General features: G+C 31.5%; 2 protein-coding genes, 1 long non-coding RNA gene and 1 other non-coding gene across 6 annotated transcripts in view; 2 read left to right on the top strand and 2 right to left on the bottom strand.

Annotated features, from left to right (window-relative positions):
- The window catches only part of LOC125819013 (uncharacterized), a 513,298-nt gene that overhangs the window by 299,394 nt on the left and 195,356 nt on the right, over positions 1-18,548 (top strand). The gene's annotated exons all lie outside the window — the stretch shown is intronic.
- Positions 1-18,548, top strand: part of LOC125819033 (uncharacterized) — a 231,012-nt gene that overhangs the window by 198,011 nt on the left and 14,453 nt on the right. The window lies entirely within an intron of this gene.
- Positions 5,652-8,075, bottom strand: LOC125818993 (glucan endo-1,3-beta-glucosidase 8-like). The gene is made up of 3 exons (XM_049498503.1): positions 7,497-8,075; positions 6,347-7,049; positions 5,652-6,069 (listed from the first exon to the last, which is right to left on the bottom strand). The coding sequence occupies exons 1-3, from the start codon at positions 7,826-7,828 to the stop codon at positions 5,704-5,706; spliced, it is 1,401 nt and encodes a 466-aa protein (XP_049354460.1). The 5' UTR covers positions 7,829-8,075; the 3' UTR covers positions 5,652-5,703.
- TRNAW-CCA (transfer RNA tryptophan (anticodon CCA)) lies at positions 8,888-8,959 on the bottom strand. Its single transcript has one exon. It is a non-coding gene; the product is annotated as a tRNA-Trp (tRNA).

The following is an 18,548-nucleotide window of genomic DNA, read 5'->3' as shown; positions in this document are numbered from 1 at the left end:
TGTACATATTGGGCGAGCCTTGTTATTGAATCTCTTGGAAAATGGTGTTATGAGCGTTCTTGACAATTGGACCTCTAAATATCGAACTTGATACTTTTGATATATTTTTACTTGATGTATTTATTATGTTCGATTATGCTGCCCATGAATTGAGAAGGGTAGTTTTGCGAATTTAATGGCTCCGAACCTATAGTTTTACACCACTAAGCTATATGCTTAACGATAGTTGGTTCTATCGTAGGGAATGAGCGAGTGGATGCATGAAGCTGACCATTGGAGAGGGAAATATTGAGAGCATTAAGGAATATCACATTTGTATATATGCATATATATTTTGTATAAACCTTGGGATTTGTACATGATCTATGTGTTGTATATTTACATGAAATTTTGAGGACTAATTTGATCAAGTCACCTTGGGTTGTAATATAAGTCTGGCTCTATGTTTTGTTCTTTTGGGGTGTGTAAGCCCAAGTCTTGTAATATATTAAATTTACCTCTAATTTTGAATTAATGTGTGAAACATGAACCACCTAGTTTGGGTACTTGGAAGTTGGTAATATTTTTTTTATGTCATTTTTGTTCTAGTATGAGTACGATATATGCATAAAAATCTCGTGAGTTATTGACTTATATTATTTCGAAAGGGTTGCTACAATAAGGATGAGAGGGTGTCTACCCCTAGGCCACAATGGATAAGTAATAAGTCCCTATGGCCCCTTTGTGCTAGGTGTGGTAAGAGGCATGAAGGTAGGTGTTTGGCCGGTACAGAAGGTTGCTTTAGTTGTGGTGTGAGTCTCCACAAGATAAAAGATCGCCCAAAGGCTAAGGTTATAAGAAGATAGGGTAAGCAAGTTGCCTCTAGTAATGGGGATGTGGAGCCTCAAAAGAAAAATAAGTTTTACGAGTGTGCAACATGATCCGTAAACCCATCTATGGTTCGTGGGTGGGGGTGGGTTTCGTAGGTGAGGGCAGATTTTTAAGTTTTAGTTTTTAAATTAGGGGATTAGGGGATAATTAGTAATTACTTAGGGGTTAATGGAGGTCGGTTAGTTAGTTATTAAACCATTTATATAAGCCTAATCGACCCCTAAAATAAGTAAATTAGTTCATTCTTCCAAGACCCCAAATTCTCTCTAAATAATTCTCTCTCTAGAAGTGAAGAAGAAAAAGAAGAAGAGAACGAAGAAGGGCAGATTTTCCTCCATTGTTTCAAGCTTGGTTAGGGCTTTGAAATTAGGTATGTTAGATTAATCATCTATGGGTTCTTCCACCCATAGAACCCCCTAGGTTTTCCCCTAATTGTGAAGTCAAAACCCAACTCTAGTTAGGGTTTCTTCCTACATTGTGGGTAGTGTTTAGGTATGATTCCAATCTAGTGGATAATACCTAATTATGAATGAATTAGCATTGAATTACGATACTATGATGAATTTATGTGATTTCTATGGTAAACCCTAGTCTAATTGATGAATTTGATATTGTTTGGGCTTATGCCATGAAAGGTGAAATTGAAGAATTAGAATTGATCTTCTAAAATCAATGCCATGTGTAGTAGTTGTTCAAGGTTAGGAATATATAGATATGAATTGAACTAGACGTTATTGAATATGAAGGATCATAACTAGTAAAGTTGAATTTGAACCTTTATGATCAATAAGTGTTTCTCATTTACACACTTAGGCATAAATGTACTAGGAGATTCAAGGTTTTATCACATAGAATGATTCTAGGTTGGCTTAATAACCTAAAATCAATCAAAGTTAGTTAGTCTAAAATAGCTTGAAGTTGTGACACATGTTCCCTTCATGTATAACTTGACTTGGTAAGACAAGACCAAGATTGATAGCTTAGGATTAAGGAATCATACTCTCCTAAGGATAGCTTAGGATTGAGGAATCATACTCTCCTAAGGGTAGCTTGACTTAGCATAGTAAGATGCATGTCAAGGGTAGCTTGAGTTAGGGATAGTCATGATAGCCTAGGATTGAGGATCTATACTCTCCTAAAGGTAGCTTGAGCTAGCATTGTTAGGATGCCTTCATGTTAGCATGACTTGGTTTGGCCAAGACCATTTCATGGTAGCTTAGGATAGAAGATTTATACTCTCCAAAGGGTAGCATAGGATAGAGGACTTATACTCTCCTAAGGGTAGCTTGCATTAGCATCATAGTATGCTTGTAAGGGTAGCATGACTTAGTTGGACTAGGACTATTTCATTGTTGCTAGGATGGAACACTTGTACCCTTCCTAGAATAGCTTGGACTTGCATGGTAGTGTGCCTTCCAAGGTAGTTAGTTTAGCATAATATAGTTATGTTAGTAAGATGATAGCATGGTCTAGCCTATTAGGGGGTTATTCCTTGGAAGCCTTGAATTGAGAAATATAATCCATTCATGTGTTGTGACTTGCCTTGTACTAAATAGAGAAGTACCTTAAATGACTAATGGCATATAGTAAAGAGAAGTGGTACTTAGTGTGGATAGTAATATAAGATGATATTCATACATTGCACAAGTATGGCTTGAAGCTACTTATGGAGTGTTCTCTTATATAGTGTAGACTTAGCTTGGGTTGTTACTATAGTTGTCTTCTGTGATATGATTGATTTAAGGTGATAGTTCCCTTGTCTATATGAAGTAAGCTAAGAATGAGACCAAATGAATGGTAAGTATGCATATGGTGACTTCAAGGTTATGCTTAATGTGAACGGTAGTATGGGATGCCTTTCATGCATTGCACAAATGTGCTTTAAGGTTTCTTAGGAGTATAGTGCTCTTATGGTAGAAAAACTTAAAGACTTGACCATGTATATAGACTATGTTCAAGATGACCAAAAAGGGATACTTAGCTTGGGTGGTATTATGGGATGATATTCATGCATTGCACAAGTATGCTTTGAGGTTACTTGAGAGTGGTTCTAATATGGTATAGATGACTAAGAGTTGAATAATGCTTATATGATGCTTATGTTGGAGACGTTGCTTATTATTATGATATTGTCTCTCATGCTTATAGTTTATGTTTCATGAAGTATTTCATATGATTATGGATTATGTCTTATGTTGACTAACCCTTGTCTTATGCCCTTGTGATTGTGCTAGCTAACATATTTAGTACATTTTGTACTAACGCATACTTTGCCTACATTCTATTCAAATGTAGGGTTTGGAGATTGGGTTCTACTCTTGGAGATAGGTTTCTAGAAGTTGCAAGGAGTTGAAAATTTTGGTGAGTCCTCATAGCTTCGAGGAAAACACCCACTATTTCCTTTATGTCTTTTATTTTCATGTTGAGACTATTGTATGGGCTGTGTCCCAAGAATTTTATTCTAAAGTTGTATTAGATGGTTTGAGGCAAAGTGTAGTAAAGACTTCCGCTTGCTTTTATGAAAATGACTTCGATTGTATGGGTAAAGTTTTTAAATATTCCGTACTTTTCTATTATCCTATGTTATGATATGCTAAGGGATTGTATGAGACCCCTTCGGGGTCAAGTACACCATGTTACATCTAGGGGTACCCCTGGATCGTAACAAGTAGACATCATGGGCCGACTGAGCAAGAAAAGTAAAAACAATATGAAATACTGGAATAAAACACAAACAGAGGTCAAAAAGTGAAATTTAAATGAGATGCAAATGCGTGTACTAAGAACAGAAATAAAATAAGTACAACTAACTAAACCTAGTCCCCCCCCATAAACCTAGAAGGTACACTCGCACGCAAGATAAGTAAAAACTTGAACGGACCCTCATAGGCCCGACGGGTACAGAGAATGGCTAACACTACTAAGAGCAGAACCCGATGAGTCCAAAGCCAGAGAAAGTGTATCCCAGACCTCGAACCGCTTATAGCCTCCCAAGTAACCAATAAGAGTCGCCCATAGACAAAGAGTGCATAACCTAGACCTTTAACCACATATAGCCTCCAAAAGGGCCAATAAGCTCATCCAATCCATGAAATGCATAGCCCGGACCTCGAATCGCAATAGGCCTCCAAAGAAACCAATAAGGTCTATCCAATATATATCAACTTTGTAGAGGATAAAAGATCCCGAATCATGGACTGCGGCTATAGATCAAATGCCCGAACCTTGAATTTGTGACTATAATAACTATTGAAGGACCCCATGTCAAATCATCATCATAGAACCACCGTGGAACGACGTCCACTCCTAGGTGATTAGTATATTAATCCAAGCCGAACCAACTCCAGTCCTAAGTCGCCAAGCAAAGCTTGATATCTCAACTGTAAAATTGTGGGGCTGCAAAAATAGAGTGAAATGGATAGAAGGTCATTAGAATTGAGTTAACGCCTAACATGAGACTCATTCTATCAGACCCAAGTCTACTACACCAGTCTACAGGAAGTAGTCTACTACACCAGTCTACAGGAAGTTAAGTCGTCCGAAACAACGTTGGGACAAAACTAAGGCCAAACAACTCCAAATAACGCAACTCTACGGCAAACACTAGTCTAAACATAGATTAAGACCTAACATGATCAAATCAATCAATAATAACAACAACCAAGGCATACCTCACGATAAGGATCATCACAAATCACAACCAACATGCTTCCAAATCCCAAAAAAAAAAACCGACAAAAAGCCTAACAGCACCAAGTGTTCTTTCATCCCATGTCCTATTCAGCATAAAATCCTTAACACGCAACTTTGCCAGTAACCCATCACAACATATTGTAGGACTTGATGTAAGTGTCCCACCAGAAGTTGGAGTGTCTATATATATATATATATATATATATATATAAATATTTTATTATTATAAGAAGGCAAAATACATAAATTTCCCTTAGCGTGTTTGAAAATGTCGATCGGTTGCATATAGTAACTTTACAGACGTTTATTAAACACATATTCTTATAATCTTATTTGATATGAAATAAATAAAAATAATTCCTGGGCAAATGTTGATATGGCAAAAAGAAAATGAAGGCGTGTAAATATATTTTTTTTATTATTGTTTGATCATATTCTCATATCAATAGGATGAATAACATATTTTAAAATGTTGGTTAAAATTTACATCGCTTGACTCTTAAAAAGAAATTTGTGACAAATATTTTGGACGAAGAAAATAGTGTGCAATCGAGTTTTCCGGACAAATTTAGGGGAACTAACGTATTTTGACCAAAATAAAATAAAATAGAAGATGACTTATACTGATTTTTTTTTATATATAATTTAGGTAGCCATCAAGTAATTAATTAACTCAAGATTAAGCACACACTTCCATCAAGAAGTTTGGCTGCAATGCCATATAGTGGACTTAGAACAAAAAAAACACAATTCTGAAACCAAAAGAGCAACAACCTTAATATAATGGGAAAATTTATACTTTATTTGGTCAATAACAACATGTTCTTCACACTCATTAAATGAAATACAATGATTTTGATTTGTGGTAGAGGAAAAATTTGACCTATACTCAAATGGAGTTTAAGTTCTATACATTATTAGTATAAATAATTTTTACATCATCAGGTCATTCAAAAGATATATCAACAAATAAGTACTCTTTGAAAATGTGAGAACTGAAATCTCGAAAATAAGATATGTTACCTGCTATAACACATAAGATAACCTGACAGTGTAAAATTATTTACACTGACAATATTAATATAGTATTACTTAAAACTCAATTGAATTAAAATACAATTCCATTTCTATTTTTGTTCTTCAAATTCTTAAAACCATACCATTTTGAACAATTTGATCTTGGAATGCCAATATCTCAATGGGAAATTCACAATTTTCCACAGAGGGATTTGTTGCTACAATTTTACCTAAACCATCAAAATCACATTTTTCTAATGATTGTTTGTATTTTTGGAAAAATGCATTAAAAGCATAAGAAATTCTAGATTCGAATTTGAGTCCATCACATGAAGCTCCTTTTTCCAGTCGTGTACAATCTGCAGTTTTGCATGCTAAATCATAATTCTTGTTCACCAAATACATGTTTGATGTGTCCCCATTGAACTTGCACCATCTATTTGGCATTTTCACAATGCCCTTAGCTTCTGTAGGATACTCGTCACGATCCTGTAATTAGAGATGATAAAAGTTAGCTTACAAAAAATATGACTAGTTATTAATTTAGACTATATTGGTCAACTAACTCTTGAACATGGTTGGACAATGACCTATTTATTGATTTACGTCATTTTGAATTGCTCAAATTCGGTTAAAATTCATAAATAGTCATTTTTGAAAAATAGTTACTATCATTATGATACACTGTTTTTTTTTTTAATTACAAAATGGAAAAATGGTTGATAGGCACCTAATTCAAACCAAATCGACCATTTGACACTCGTACCTGTAATGAGAAATCAATCTTGTACTTTGGATTTCCATCTGCCCTGTAAATGCCCCAATGCCTTTGAAATGTACCAAATATTGTACGAAATTCATTCTCATCTGACAAGCTATGAAGATATATGTCAAGAGGCCCTGGCCTAAGTGGTGTCCCTTTTTTTGATGATACATATTTTAATAACCCCTTATGAAATCTTTCTGCATTTTTAATATTTGCATGTGGATATCCATCGGTAGGCCATCCAATTTGACCAATCATAATTTTCATATCAGGATATCCTGCTTTCTTTAATGCCCACGCAAGAGAATCAATCATTAATTCCACTGCATTTGTGTATGTAATATTACCATCTACGATTTTGAACCCACTCTTGTTATCCATGAACGCGAATTCCATGGTGTAATTCATTATCTCTTTAACAAAATGAATAGGGAACATGTAGAGAACAAAAGGGACTCCGGTTCGATTGAACTCTTCTAGGGATTCAAGCATAGGTTTTTTAATGTCATCACGAAAGTCTGCCTCTGATGGAAATTTTGAGACCTTTAACACATCCATGCCATGGCCGGTCGTCGCTCTGATATGTCCTAACTTCATATCATCAAGGGTTTCTCGTATGAGTTTTAACACGGGCACCACTTGATTGTTATTTGCCTCTTTTAAGAACGTATTCGAAAATGGTTCTGAACCAACGGTTACTTCTCTGAAAGAAATGAAATCACAAAGTATAATTAATAACTAAAGAGACTTCAATACTACTAAAAAAACGTGAAAAAAATTGTCCAAATCGTACACAATCATAAATAAGGAGTATATTCACAACCTTCGTAGGTAGTCTGCACCGGACTCTGATATCATGTCAGATTTTGCCCTTGGGCCTAACTTACAAGGAGCCCAAGAATCCATTCATTTACTAGGGGTATTTCCACCCTAGCAATTGTACGAATTTTTGGGGGGCCACATCAGATCCAACTCTGATACAATGTTTAATAAATTTTAGGATTAGCTAACTCAATTCTAAGAAGCTAGCTAATCTATATAAGAAGCTAGATAAGTTTCGGAATCGTATCTAGGTTCGTTATGAGACTTTTTTTTTTCCAACAATTCAAGTAAAAATAAAAAGAAAAAGTAAAAGAAGATGGTTACTTACACTATATTCACACCTTTGTTGATTGGATCCTTGATTCTATCATTCACCCATACATATGCAAGATCATTTCTATTTGCTTGCCACACAAATTGATTTCCCATAGTAACACTGAGGCTAATATTAGTTCCTGAAAATATCTCAATGATATCATATCCTGAAGTCATTAATCTCAATTGTGGAATCTTATTTTGTAAAAGCAAATCAACAACCATTGATGGAACCAATTGTTGTGTTTGTTGCCTGCCCCATGTTATGCCCACAAAGCTAGTCACTTGTGTTGCCATGATCAAAACCATGAAACACATTAGGCTCATTTTAACCCTCATCTTCATCTTTTTTTTAAAAAAAATAGAATTTTTTCGAGTCACCTCTATCGTTGCACCTGATTTTTTTTTCTTTTTTCACCGCGGTTTAGCAACTATAAAGGAAAAAAGAAATTACTTTTACCTTATTCGCATGTTCTTTTGATGGGATCTTCCAAATTATATTTGAAGATCCCAAATTCTTCAAATACAAGGATCATAGATAATTAGAAATTTGAACAAATTCAAGAAAAAGAAAGTTGTTTCTCTCAATAATTTAAAGGTTAGTTTTTCATATAAAAAGTAAAAAAGAAAAAAGTTAACTTCCCTATGTCCGCTTATTACGGCTATGCATCTAAGGTTATAATAAATTAAATATATATATATATATACCAATCACAATTTATTTCAATTTTTAATTTAGTGTCCGAATCATTATGCAACTTCATCATAATTGCTTATGTATTATAAAATTCCTCATTAAGGTCCTCTTATATTTGGCTATGAGATTCACTTAAAGATACGACTCCTTTTTTTAGAACTTGCTAACCTAGAAATCTATCAGTTATTCTCTATGACTCGTCCTCACTGAACTACCCTTCATAATAAGCATCGGATACGCCTCTGTTAACCCCTTAGGGACTCAACATCTTCCCCGCGGTTTGCCTCACCACCATAGCCCAATTAACCTAGAGCATATATTGTCCGCTTTAGCCCAACATATCTTACTATGTCATCATTATTGTCCAGTGACAATATCAAATTTTTTATTTAAAGGGTTCAAATATACAGAAGTAAACACACAAAAAGACGAATGAGATTCAACATATACTATATATACAAAAATAATAATATTAACCAGATAAACTCCCTCAACCCTACCTACCTCACCCGACTTGTGTTATGTCTTATAAAGCTCTTCGCTAATTTTTTTCAACTCATTTTAATGTAATATCCATCTAAAAGGTAACATGAAAAATATTACAATCGCATTAAAAAAATTATCATCACTACAAGATGACAAAACTTATATTATTAAAAAGAGAGAAAATGGAAAAAAAAAAAATTGGAACCGTATTTCGGGAAATTTGAACCCGACGTGAATCGAACACGCAACCTTCTGATCTGGAGTCAGACGCGCTACCATTGCGCCACGGATCCGGTTGGTGACAATGATATACAACATATATTTTATATATTGTATTCTTTCGTTCTAAAATAAAAATAAAAATAGTTATTTTTAAAAATTCTACAAATAATTTAATTAATTTTTTTTATTTTATCCTTAATAACAAGTTTTAATAATCTCACAAATGTTAAGATACATTTTAGAATCATAAGACATAAGTTTTTAAAATCTTTTAATCACATAAATTTAAAATATATTCCAGATCACGAGTTTTGAAAATGCATTTTTCTTTTCTAAGCATCATATTTAGTAAAAACCACAGCATATGAGTTGAAACTATAATGTTTATATTTTCCCCCAAAAAACAACAACTTAGTTTATCTATTGTTGTTACAATTTGGCTAGAGGAACATGAACTATAATAATAAAATAAACAAAATAATAGACTTTTCTTACGATAAAAATCTGTAATATTCTCTTATTATAATTGAAAAAAATAATTATAATAAATTAAATGTTGAATTCTTCTTATAACTAAATAACTAATTATTCTAAAAAATAATAATAGCAGTCCATTTTATGGTATAGGTGAACTCATAAAATTATGCTAAATTAAGTATTTTATGTAAATATTTTATAAAATTAACAAGAAACCAAGAGACTCGTCAATTTAGAATAGAGAGATTTCAAATATCAGGTTTGGAAGTAACAATCTACACCCTTGTAGGATTTAGCAATAAATTATTGTTAATTCTCTTTTTCATTATCCTTACTTATTTGTTGAATAAAACACTTGTGCACACAATTAAAGGACAAACATGTTTTATTTATTATACATTAAAAGCATACTCAACACGTTTACTTGAAAAACATAAGAGTTTTACTAGAAAACATCTATCTATATATAATAGGAGAAGAAAAAACATCACATGTCAGCGTCATAAATTTTTAAAATTTTAAATAATAAATAATTAGATAATAGACAATTATTTAAATACACACTTTTAAATAAAAATAGACACTTCATCAACTCACACAAATAATGACAAATGTCAACATTTTTAAAAACTGATTTAATACTAATTAAAAGAAGATAAAAATAAGATCTATAATACTAACTAAATTTATTTTTTTTAAATTATTTTTATAACTTATGACGAAATAACGAAAAAGAATTGATTTGTCATATCATTTAGGAAAAAAATATTTCAAATACTAACAAAGAAGAAAGTATTGTTGTAATATATACTTATTAATTAAAATAATCACAATATAACATGCATTATTTAAAAAATAGAAAGAAAAAAAAACTTGTAATCCAAAAAAAAAAAACAGTAAAAATTGGGAAGAACACACGTCCTTTAGCAAAAAGAACAAAATTAGTCATTATTAAATATCTAAATAATTAATTTAAAATTTAAATTTCAAAAAATAACTAACCTTGTCCTTAAAAATCATTTAAACCTTATAGCCCACATATTTTTAAAAAAATGCTATTCTTATCTTCATCATCCACACCTTCTTAAAACCAACTATTCAAAATACAATCCAAACATATCAAACTAACATCTCAACAAAAAAAATGGATTGCACTCGCTAAGATCATAAAAGAAAATTGAGAGTTAGTATAAGAATGTATTGTATGTTTATATGTCTTATATTTTTATTGTTTTATTGGACATTGTTTTTGTATGAGTGAAGTAATCACTCTCCTCTCCAATGTGACGAGGAAGAATAATAAACTGATGATAGAGAAATGAAGGTATTCTGAATTTTTTTACAGCAAATATGGATTATTTATTCTATATTTGAATATTTTAAGTACATGAATTACTACTTTGATAATTAATTGTTTTCTCCATCTCCTATTTTCTTTTTTCATAATTTAGTCCTACTCTATTAATTTTTAAATAAAAAATTAAAATGTTTCCTTTTATGTGATTTATTAGCATATATTGAACTCAATTGGTATTTAGATTTGATTGTCGTTCCTCCGTTATGTTGATTTTGTATTAGTTTTTTTAGTATTTCAAAAAGTGTTCCATTTTGTAAGAGTAAAATCAATATGAATAGTTACAATCTCACACATAATATATGGGAGGTAATAGAAAAAAGAGAGAAAAAAATTTCATTTTTAATGGCTGTTTCTTTGTGTTGCATTAGAATAATTGAGTATATTTTTTTTCGAGAAAATTAAATTAGATGCAAGGGATAGTCGTGTTTACCAAATGAAAAAAATATTCAAGCATTCTTAAAACAAAACTTACTTCTGAAATTTTATACAAAGATGAGGATGCCACTTGAGTAAAAGGACTACATGAAAACTTTTTAAAAAAAAACAAACACTGCATTTTCTTCTATTTTTTCAACCTGTTGTTTAGTTCAATTTGCAGATATTTGAATTCATAAATTCTGGGATGAACGAATTAATTCATGTAAACTTGTTTTATGTTGTAAAACTTAAGAACAAAAGAACAATATAAAGATGAAGACAAGAAGAATATAAGACAAGATGAACAATATAAGATAACTTCCTTTCTTTCAAGTGTTCATCAAATCTTCAAGTGTGTACAATATGAATCCTTATGCCTCTATTTATAGTGTAACATAGAGGCATACAAAAGGTTAGTCACAAACATGAATATAATGGAGGAGGTTATGGAGGTGAAAGGTTACAAGAATAATGATCATAAAGGTGGAGGTTATCTTCATAATGGAGGAGGTTATGTAGTAACTTCTTGGTGTAGTGGACATCCACACTATATTATTTTATAACACTCCCTCTTGGATGTCCATAGATAATATGCCTCGTTAAAACCTTACTAGGAAAAAATCCTAGTGAAGGAAAAAGAGTACACATATCTTTTAATACGCTTTGAATGTTGCCTCGTTAAAACCTTACTAGGAAAACCCAATTGGGATAAAATCATGGTTAAGGAAAAGAGTACAACACGTATTTTTCTCCCCCTGATAAAAACTGATATCTCGGAGACGATGCATTTCAATCTTATATCACAACTTCTTAAATATTGATGTTGACAATCCATAGTGAATAAGTTTACAAGATTATCACTTGAACGAGTTTTTTGAACGTCTATCTCACCATTTTGTTGAAGATCATGTGTGAAAAAGAATTTTGGTGAAATATGCTTTGGCCGGTCTCCTTTGATTGTATCCTCCTTTCAATCGAGCTATATATTATATTCGTATATGTTGTCTAGAATATTCCTTTCCAAAGGAAAATCATATACTTCCTGAATATGATAGGCCATGATTTCAACCAAACACACTCCCGACTTACTTCATAATCAATGTTATTTTTACATGATTTGAAGAAGTGGTTACTAGTGTTTGATTCTTTGAATGCCAAGATATTGTTGTGCCTCCATATGTAAAAAAAATAGCCCATTTGTGATAAAGCTTTATGCATATCAAATAAATATTCTGCATCTATATAGTCAAATAGTTTCTGACTCGGAGATGGATCATTACAATTTTATTGAAGCTCATCTTTTCTTCTCAAAGAAAATCACACATATTCTATGTGTTGAGTCACTTGATTTGTTAGTTTCTTGGCATAACTTGAATGATAATATGGCAATCCATTCACATAACTTTCGTTGTGTATATCAAATAATCTTCTAATATTTGCATAACCAACAGTTTATAAGTGCACCAATTGCACTAATACATGACATTTTAAATCATTTTCATGAGATCAAAAAGATTATTTCTCTGTGTTAAGCAGTCTCAAAATCATTGGGTACTCAATGTAATTACTTTAAGACTTTTTAAATCCTTCAAGGATTTTCATATAACCTTCATCGTCTAGTTAGACATAATAATCATTCATTATACATATTCAAGTATTTCATCTATGCCAGACTGAAACAAGTTACATTGCATCCATTACTGGAGAATATATCTCCATTTAATATTGTCAGGATTTGTACGAAAATCCTTTATGCCCTGAGGCACAAACCGTACTTTATATCTTATGGTTATACGTTCACACAATGATTCATTTGCACCCCACTGACATATATTTTGATCTATGAACTATAAGTTCAAAAACATCACTTTTCTAAGTGAAACAAAATATACTTGAATAGTGCATTTTATTTGGCCAATCATTTATCTGTCCACATTATATGATTGATTCGAATTTAAGATCCTCGTAACCACTTATAGCATTGAGTGCTACTTCATAACAAATATACCGTCGACGGTCATTTGACTTGATTCCAATACGACATAACTTATCGAAATCTCTTCATTTTTCATCATTTTCAGGTACCTGAGCCTTTGCCAAGGTTTTATGAAATGTTATGTCATAGTGTTCTTTCAAAGCACTTACCTCATTATCATGACCATTTTAATAATTTGCTCCTCTCCTTCCTCAAGAATTTTTACGTTTGGAATCGATTGGTCTATCACGCTTCTAGCATACCATAGACTATGTCCTTCAAGGACTATTTATTGGAGCATTTGTAGCTTGATTAAAATATTAAGTCAACAAATACATCTAGCAAATTATTTGCAACATTTTGCAAATGAATTATCTCTTGAACTTCAAGTTCACATTTTTTTTAACGAGGATCTAGATAATTTACCCCACACATAATTTCAGCTGCTAAACATATCTCCCCCTAATGTTAGGAAATCTAACATTCACCCCCAACCTCATTTGGGAATCCATCTTTGTGCGTGGTGGAGCAATAAAATCATATGTGCACACATCAAATTTTTAGATGAAAATTATTTGGTTCCTGACCCTAAACCAATTGTGATGAGAGAACCTTGTTGGCTTGATGCATACACATTAAATAAACCCATTTCATACCAAATTTTATTTGAGAGATTTGTTCTCATAATCATTGGTCTAGCTATAATTGGTGGAATACAATTTCTGCTAAACCAACCAACATTATCAACATAATTTTATAGTTTGGAACAGTGCTCTTAATTTAACAATTCGAGCAAACAACCTTACAAAAACCAATTTGTAAGTTGATACAAATGCATGTGTGACCATACCATAGATGCATCTATTAAATCATAAAGTAAGCGGTCCACATGGCAGGTGAACGGGCCCATATTCACCTTTTTATATGTTCCAAATTTCAGGGGATTCAATCCCAACCTTTCCTGGCACAATGATAATTTTATAATGAGAACAAGCAACACATGAGAATTCTTGAAGAATCTTTTATTTCTTCAACATATAACCCCATGAATTCTCAATTCTTTTGCATCACATTTGAACCGAAATGGTCAACCGGTTATGCCAACTAATATTTATTCTAGTAAATTCTAGTTTACTTTTGTATGCGATTCCATCATCATGGTTATATTTGTATACAACAAACAAATGAAAGGCGGGTAACCTTTTAGGTAAATATTCATAACCCTCTTTGATTGTAGTAATCTGAAGATATTTAATCTTTCAATAATTTACAGTCTCAATATAATATTTTTTTTTCAATTCCTCCGAAACTTAGAAAGTTTCTTTTGAGACTTACTACAACCTCAATATTATGAACTATTTTCATTTCTAGATAGTAACAAATTAGTTCTTCCGAAACTCTTAATTAAGTTTGTGTACTGCCACAAATTTCACAACACCATTCTTATGGTGACCATCTCCTTCAAAGAGAAAATTATAATTATTGTCATGGTTAAAATTATTACATGCAAGACTTATTTCTTGACAACCAATGACAAATTTGTGTTGCCACACAACAACATTTATTTTGGTCATGACCACAACCTTTATAGAAAAGAATTATTTCTTTCTTTTGTCCTCTAATAGTTCATAATAAAACATACCACAATATTTGTGTAGTACTCAAAGTATATGACCAAAATGATCACCAATGTCAATTTTTTTTTTTTTCAATAGCTCAAACCTCCCGTAGAGGTGAGATGTGACATTTATCCAACCATACATGAGCATGTCATTATCCATACGAACACAAGTCACATTTTCTTCAAGAAATGAACCATAACTATTTGTGCATGCTCCATAAATTTTTATCAGAAACTCATTGTCATGCTTTGGCATTATCAAATTTATGTGACTCACCTCAACGTCACTTTAAGAGGTCAAATGTACCAAATGTACTACCACTTTGTATTCCTTTATTTTGATGGAGGATTTACAAAACTTTTCAAATTGGCTTGCATCAACAACAATGTGCCCAATATCTTTTCATACCACTTTGATGAATAAAAATTACATTCACATTTGAAGGACCACATTAAGAGACAATGTGCCCAATAACCTTTCATACCACTTTGATGGACAAAATTACCTTTACATTTGAAGGACCATCTAAGAACCCATAATGGTCTTCCTTTTAATTACCACAATGATGACCATTAACATTTTACCACACCCATATTCATACATTCAACCACTTGTCATTTTTCTGACATATTATGCACTGCTACCACATTCACATAAGAGAATGGAGCAAATTAATTGGGCAAATATCATGACTTTCAATCAAAAGTATATAACTTTATGTTAGTCATCATCATGTCATCACTATAGTGCATTAGGACTTAAACCCAATGTCTTACCCATATAAAGACGCCTTTGGTCATAAATCAATGGGACTTGAACCCAACTTCTTATTATCATGGTGCACCGAGACTTTACTCGATGTCTTACCCCCTTGGTGTTGTGAAACTTGAATTCACCGTCTTTCCCTTAATCAATGTCTTAATAAACCAAATGCATTACCAAAAAATAAATATTGAATACCATAAATATAATTTGATTTGACTTAAAATTGAGTAAAATGAACGAAACTAATTAATTAGAACAACATGTTGGAACCATATAAAATCCCAAGTTAAAATAAATTAAAACATTTTAATAGTCTCTCTCAACATTGTTATGAAGATTATCATAATTTACTAACCATTTTAAAATAACCACAAAACAAGTTTTGTTAGTACAAATAATATATAAGATAAGAAGTATACCGTGCAACCGAAAAGTTATTGGGATAATTCATAAAAATCAAGAAATACCTACCATTGATTCTTGATGGAGAATGAGCAACTCGTGCTGACGTGTTGTAAAACTTAAGAACAAAAGAACAATATAAAGATGAAGACAAGAAGAATATAAGACAAGATGAACAATATAAGATAACTTTCTTTCTTTCAAGTGTTCATCATATCTTCAAGTGTGTACAATATGAACCCTTATACCTCTATTTATAGTGTAACATAGAGGCATACAAAAGGTTAATTATAAACATGAATATAATGGAGGAGGTTATGGAGGTGAAAGGTTACAAGAATAATGATCATAAAGGTGGAGGTTATCTTCATAATGGAGGAGGTTATGTAGTAACTTCTTGGTGTAGTGGACATCCACACTATATTATTTTATAGCATTTTATTAATTTACAAATTATACATGTCAAAAAGAGAACATGTATTGGGTGTATGCCATTTCTTATACAGTAATGAAAAGTCATAATTATTGATGAATGCATTAACCGTAAGTCAGGACAAAATTAGAAAATAATTTATAAATTATAATGTAAAATTTTTGAAGAGCACGACTTTCATTTAGATGAAAAAATATTTTCTAATCAATGAGCATTGAAATATAAACATTTAAGTAACTTAAAATTCAAAAGTCTTAAATTATATATACCATAACTAAATGTTTATATTTCAAAATGACAAAAATTATATAAAAATATATTTCAAATTTTGTTTTAACCTTTTTAATAGAAAAAATAGAACCTTCCTAAAAATATATAATGGAGCAATTTTAAGTTTGATTTACCTTATTTAAATCATAGAAGGAGATTTCAAAATTACTACTACCCTCACTGTCTTAAATTTTATACTCTCTTCACGAATAATTAAATTTTTACACATAAAATCTTCTATATAGGAGGCTAAACATTGCATTTACTATATCAAAACAACTGAATAATGAAACATAACAAATAAAAGCCAAAGTTCATCTCCAATGGACATGGGAGTAGATCTCCACTAAAATAGACAAACAACACCCTACATTCAAAACACATTATTATTTTGCGTACGTCTAGAGGCATAAGAAATAACTAAGAAGATGGTGGAGCTAGCTAGCTACTCCGATTGATCCTTCAGGTGGAGTAGTGATAATGGTTTTTGGAACCCATACTAGACTATATGATGGGAAAAAATGACGTTCCTGGTAATATACCGAGTACTCTTAGGGATACATGAGATGGACTCCAATCAGAGGTATCCAAATGACAAGCAGCAATTGCATCATTCCTTAATGAAACCTTGCTTTTGCTAACTGTGTTATGACAGTAGTAAATTAACGCTAGGCATGGTATGACACGCCACCATCTTCTGGATATCATTCAAAATAGTATATAGTTTTGAAGACGATTATGCATGGTTCATGTGAGTACTAGTTATGAGAGGTTCGATTTGGGTGTTTTCTCCCATAATCGCGCATTGCCTCAATAGATGTGGTGGCACAATACTTTGTCTCTCCCTTTATTGGTGATTCTTCACACAGTACTCTTAACGTTTCTTCCATGGATTTTACTTGTGGAGAGTCATTAGAGAATCGAACAAGGTTTGGTTTGTGAGTTCCTTCAATGAAAATGGAACCTTTTTTTATAGAGAAGAAAGAAGGAAAGGAGAGAGTTAATGTTTTCCCTAACTTTATATTAAAATTACCAGCAGAATTAGGGAGCTAGACAAGTACACAAAAACCAAGCTTAACATCCATTCTTCTTCTGTTGAGTTTTTAAGAAATAAGAGGTATATATATACTACTAGCTATAGCAGAGAAGTAAACTCACTAACGATAGAGAATCAAAATTATTACTCCACTATTTTCAATTTACGTGGTAATGTTTAATTCCACACAAAATTAATTTAAGAAATTAAAAATATTTAGTCTAAATAAGAGTGCTTGACTTATAAGCTAAAAATCATAAGTTAGAATTTATTTTTGTTATTTTGACTTAAAAATAAGTGTTTATAAACATTTTTTAAATTTTTTACTTAAACAATACAAAACTGTTTAAAAGCTATTCTGACTTAAAAATACCTAAAATAAGTCGATTTCAATAGGCACTAAGTCATATTTGTTTGTGTGACTAAAATAATCTCATTAAGGATCAAATTCGCATTTTAAAATTAAACTATTACTCCTTTTGTCCCATTTTATCTGAGTTAGTTTGATTTGACACGGATTTTAAGATTATTTTTTAAAAAATGTGTCTAAAATAAGTGAGAGATATTAGTATAGCTATTGTTGACACCCAATTTTGACCACCCTCCACAATATAAATTAATCATTTTGAGCTTCTCCAATTTCAAACGATTTAAAAATAATTAGTTTTATAAAATTTCCATAAAATAATTATATAGTTTGCAAGACTTTTAAGTAGTTTTGTCATTTATATAAATTTTTAAATAATATATATGTTTTAAATAATTATGTATATAATTAGTATATTTTATGAATATTCGAAAACCGTCTCAAAAGATATTGTTTGATTAAATATTTAGTTAATTAGTTTAGTTATATAATAGTTTATATTTTAAATTAATTAGTTTATAATTAAGTTAATTATTTTA

This window comes from Solanum verrucosum, unplaced genomic scaffold (genome assembly GCF_900185275.1).
Source record: "Solanum verrucosum unplaced genomic scaffold, falcon-dt-bn FXZP01000252.1, whole genome shotgun sequence".
In the NCBI taxonomy this organism is placed as follows: Eukaryota; Viridiplantae; Streptophyta; class Magnoliopsida; order Solanales; family Solanaceae; genus Solanum; species Solanum verrucosum.
Note: the sequence above shows the minus strand (reverse complement) of the source record. Positions and strands in the feature narration are given on the sequence as shown.

Excerpts from the sequence above, each read along its gene's own strand:
- LOC125818993 (XM_049498503.1), bottom strand. The coding sequence starts at position 7,828 with ATGAAGATGAGGGTTAAAATGAGCCTAATGTGTTTCATGGTTTTGATC. Across the intron at positions 7,050-7,496 it reads AACAAAGGTGTGAATATAGT|AGAAGTAACCGTTGGTTCAG; the intron begins GTAAGTAACCAT and ends CATTTCTTTCAG. Across the intron at positions 6,070-6,346 it reads AGATTGATTTCTCATTACAG|GATCGTGACGAGTATCCTAC; the intron begins GTACGAGTGTCA and ends CTCTAATTACAG.